At 35.3% G+C, this 5,019-nt stretch overlaps 1 protein-coding gene across 1 annotated transcript; it reads left to right on the top strand.

Annotated features, from left to right (window-relative positions):
- Positions 1 to 1,949: 1,949 nt before the first annotated feature.
- LOC112035749 (putative L-type lectin-domain containing receptor kinase II.2) lies at positions 1,950 to 4,467 on the top strand. The gene has a single exon (XM_024068582.2). The coding sequence runs from the start codon at positions 2,058 to 2,060 to the stop codon at positions 4,056 to 4,058; it is 2,001 nt and encodes a 666-aa protein (XP_023924350.1). The 5' UTR covers positions 1,950 to 2,057; the 3' UTR covers positions 4,059 to 4,467.
- Positions 4,468 to 5,019: the final 552 nt, after the last annotated feature.

Below are 5,019 nucleotides of genomic sequence, written 5' to 3'. Positions count from 1 at the left end.
CATCAAAAGGTCTAGTCCACATCCTTGTCAGTCACCCCACTCCAAGAAATTTAATTTCAAGGAATCAAAATTATTAAAATTAATTATAAGGAAAAATTGATGCATAAATTTAAAATATTTCTGCCCATATTTAATGAGCAATACTGCATTTACGTGCATATCGCAAACCAATATATACAATGACAACAAACGTCCTCAGGTAAACAAAGACTATATGAAGCGTAAGAAATTACGTAAAATCAGAAAAACAACCTACTAGGCTCCACAAATATTTATAGCAATCTCACCAGATACAATTATTACTTTTGCTCAATTTGGATCCCCTTCATCTTTCTACTTTTTTTTTTCTTTTTTTTTTTTTGAGTCATCATTGCATTCACAGCTCATAGTTCTTGCCAACCACTCAGATCAAAATTTAAAAGTAAAACACAAATATATAAGACACAAAGATAGAGCTGCTGTGCATTACAATATTTTCCCTTGATCCTTAGTAGGGAACGGCTCCTTTGTGTGTGTGTGTGTGTGTGTGTCCTAAGACAGTAGCAACAGTCATTGAAGTAATGTAACTTTGAAAGAGCTTGGCTGTGAAAATGTCTTGTTATATCATTTTATTTTATTCCTTGAATAGGTAAACAAAAATTTAATTGAAAATGAGCAAAATCCTCAAGTACACGGAGTATACAAGAGATTTTCCTAAAACCTTAACAGGAAAAAAAAAGTCCAATTAAAAAAAAAGGATGAAGGATGCTGGCAAGCAGTCATCTTCCAATCATACAAAACTTAATCCAAATAAAAGACAATACAATATGACCAGAACTCTTGTACTATCCACACACACACACACACACACACACACAACCTCTTGTGCTACAAAGCAATGGATTCCAAGAATTTTTGTATTTTTTATGGATTTATTATTTTAATTTTTGGTCTAGTGGTTCACCTTTTTCATAATTAATTTTTGTTTAATTTGATTTTTTTTTTTAAAAATGTTGATGTGTCATTTTTTGTCATCTTTAGTGCTAACGTGGACACTTAAATTTAGACACAGCAACATTAGGCATGCTAACAATGCATACTGTTAGCCACGTGTGCGCTTTCCATTAGTGATTTAATGGTAGAGACCAAATTGAGTGTAAGTTGAAAATAATAGGAACTAAATTGATTGTTATCAAAATATAGTAACCAAATTGACTGTGACCACAAATTTGAAAGACCAAAATGGTGTTTTCGCCTATTTTATACATAGATATCTTTCTTACATTAAGCATGAAGAAGTGCAATGGACCACCTAGTACTAGTTTCTATGTTAATTAACGGTGGTGTCTCACATATAGAACAAGTCAATTTTTCTGTAAGTCTTCCGAAAATTGGGAAGATGTAACATATTATCTAACTTGATTTATTATTACTTATATATATATATATATGTGTGTGTATATGTATTTCATAATACCTTAGTTTAACACAATATGAATTTACTATACTATAACTTAAAAGTAAAATATTTATTTATTTTTATTATCTATTCTATTATTTAATTTTAAGTAAGTTAATTTAAAATAAATTGCAAAAAAAAAAAAAATTAAATATATATATATATATATTTTGTTCTTATCTTCTTCTCCTATCATTTCTAAGTTGATAAAAATTTATTTTGATTACAATCCAAATTCTTCATCTAATCCTTTTATTATTAATCTATCTATAATTTCAAAGTGATTTATTTAATTAGCAATTGGAAATCTACTTTTTTTTTTTTTGAATGGAATTGGAAATCTACTTTATTTATGAGTTATGAGTTCTAGCATACTTGGGGATTAGAATTCTAGAGGAAATCTACTTTATTTATGAGTTACGGATTTGTACCTTTTCTTTTTCTTTTTCTTTTTTTGGGGCTAAAATGTTGGACTTGGACCTTGTTCTCACAATTCAATAATTTTGACATGAAATATTTGGGGACAGAGAAGGAAAACCACCATTTTCTAGGAGTTTGACTTTGACATTTCAAACAGAGCCTATGTTTATAGGAATGTACATTTTTCCCAGTTTTTTCCATGGCGACTGGGCTTACATCACTTTCTTTTCTGGTTACTCTCTACTTCATCCATAAGATTCCATTGATGCTTGCTCAAAATGTCCAGTTCATCTACAATGGCTTCCAGCAAGCAAATCTGCATCTAGATGGAACCGCTCAAATCCTCCCCAATGGTCTATTACAACTCACCAACAATTTAGAAAGACAACGTGGTTATGCTTTCTACCGACTACCTCTAAAATTCAACACTTCTTCGGGTTTAACTCAGTCTCTTTCATTTTCCACAAACTTTGTATTTGCAATAGTTCCTGAAAATCCTTCAAAAGGTGGCCAAGGAATTGCCTTCACCATCAGTCCCTCGGGGAAATTCACCAATGTTGTAGCCAGCAATACTCTAGGACTCTTGAATGCCTCAAACCACTTATTAGCCATTGAGCTTGATACTAGAAAGAGTCCAGAATTTCAAGATATAGACAACAACCATGTGGGAATCGATGTGAACAGCCTGAAATCAATTGAATCAGCTACTGCAACCTACTTTTCTGATCAAGAAAGAAAGAATATAAGCTTGGAGCTAGTAAGTGGCAACCCAATGCATCTTTGGATAGACTACAATGAAACAGAAAAACTACTGAAGGTAACACTAGCCCCGACCAGCATCCCAAAACCAAATCGGCCTCTCTTGTCAACACACATCAATATGTCTCAAATTCTCTTGGAATCTATGTTTGTTGGTTTCTCTGCATCCACTGGTACAGCAATTACAAGTGACCACTACATTCTTGGATGGAGCTTTAATAATAGTGGACAAGCACAAAGCCTCGATGTTTCGAAACTACCTCAACCTCCCCAACAGAGGAAAAGTAAAGATAAACGAGGACAAATTATCATGATTTTGATCATAGCAGTAGTGGTTGTACTGATATTGGTTACTGGAGCTATTTTCATTTTGAGGAGGAAGAAATATGCAGAAATACTAGAAGATTGGGAAAACGAGTATGGTCCTCACAGGTTCAGCTACAAGAATCTCTACAAAGCAACCAAAGGTTTCTCAAACAATGAGCTTCTTGGAGAAGGGGGATTTGGAAAGGTTTATAAAGGAACACTTCGTTCTTCCAATATACAGATTGCAGTCAAGAAAGTCTCCCACGATTCCAGACAAGGGATGAAGGAATTTGTGGCTGAGATCATTAGCATGGGTAGGCTGAGGCACAGGAACTTGGTGCAGCTCCTAGGATATTGCCGGCGAAAGGGTGAACTCCTCTTGGTCTATGATTATATGCCCAATGGAAGCCTTGACAAGTTCTTATATGGCAATGAAAAACCAAAACTTAACTGGCTTCAACGATTTCAAATCCTCAAAGGAGTAGCATCTGGCCTCCTCTACCTCCATGAAGAGTGGGAACAAGTTGTTCTACATAGAGATGTAAAAGCAAGCAATGTTCTATTAGATGCCGAATTAAATGGAAGGCTAGGAGATTTTGGCCTTGCCAGATTATGCGACCATGGTGCCAATCCCCCAACCACCAATGTGGCTGGAACTGTGGGTTATTTGGCTCCCGAGCTTACTAGAACAGGAAGGGCAACCACTTGCACTGATGTGTTTGCTTTTGGGGCTTTCATGCTTGAAGTGGCTTGTGGAAGAAGGCCAATAGAGATACAAGGTCTGCCTGCAGAGATGATTCTGGTTGATTATGTCTTTCAATGCTGGAGAAAAGGAGCCATCCTGGATGCTAGTGATCCTAGATTGGAAGGTAGTTATGTAAAAGAGGAAATGGAATTGGTTTTGAAACTAGGCCTGGTTTGCTCACAGTCAATGCCGGCAGCTAGGCCTAGCATGAGGCAAGTGATGCAGTTTTTAGATGGTGATGCTGATCTGCTGGAGTTGCCACATGACGATGCTTGTTTCGGTACATCTACAAATAGTGAAGCATATGGTTTATCGCTATTTCCTTCATCTAGCATGGGTTCTGCTCCTTCGATGTTTAGCACTGATTCAATCCTCAGAAGTGGTCGTTGAATTAGCTGTACAACATGCTATGGGCAGAATAGATCATGCATCTTTGCTTAATACCAAAACATTCAGTAGCACACAGAGCTACAGATGGGAGGTATGCAATTTCTTTCACTTACTAAATAAACTGATATTAGGTAGTAGTCTACTTAAGCTCTATGTAGTACTACAACTCAACAAGATTAACTCAGCTGTTGCAAGCTTTGTAGATCAATATTTATGTAGTGTATTGCAGAAAAAAAAAAAAAAAAAAAAAACCAGATCGCGTGGTTGATCAAGTTTTAGATTACTAAAAAGTGAAATCCCACAGCTAGTAATCATTATGTGTGAAAATGATTGTTTGTGAAAGGTGTAATTTAGACCCCTTGGTCGATTTTATGGGGAACTAATCAACTTTGAAAATTAACAGTACAAATGCGGATTGATTTCCGGTTAATTATTAATTACCACAGTAAACAAGTCAACAATTATAATGAAGGTGTGCTAACACAGTCCATTGTTGTGACGAAGTGGAAAACTTATGAAGGCATTCAAAGATACCCATATGGGGCTTAACCCCAGCCCCAAGAAGTAACTAACTAATAGAATCAAAGCTTTATAATTTGAGATATACCCATGACTCAAGATTCTACACCCAATAGATAACTTACTCTTGTGACCCTACAATCAGCTCCAAATCGCTTAAACTCTTCTATTATGAATACTTTCCGCGAACTGTGTTTGTCAATCCATGAGGCCCTATTTTTTCTCTTTGAATAGCACTATTTTGCTCTAGTATAGCCTCCTTGCCTTTAAAAGTTGTGCAATAAGTGATTTATATAAATGCATAAAGTAGAGTTAAAACCTAGCAGGAAATCTTCTCCCATCAAAATTTGGACTCAAAATCGTGTAATTTTTCTTTCTAGTACTTCTCGAATTTAACATTCATGTGTCAACTTTAAATCTCAATATCTCACTTGATTCAAAT

The sequence above is a fragment of the Quercus suber genome, unplaced genomic scaffold, assembly GCF_002906115.3.
Source record: "Quercus suber isolate HL8 unplaced genomic scaffold, Cork oak 2.0 scaffold_221, whole genome shotgun sequence".
In the NCBI taxonomy this organism is placed as follows: domain Eukaryota; kingdom Viridiplantae; phylum Streptophyta; class Magnoliopsida; order Fagales; family Fagaceae; genus Quercus; species Quercus suber.
This window is presented reverse-complemented; position numbering and strand designations above follow the sequence as displayed.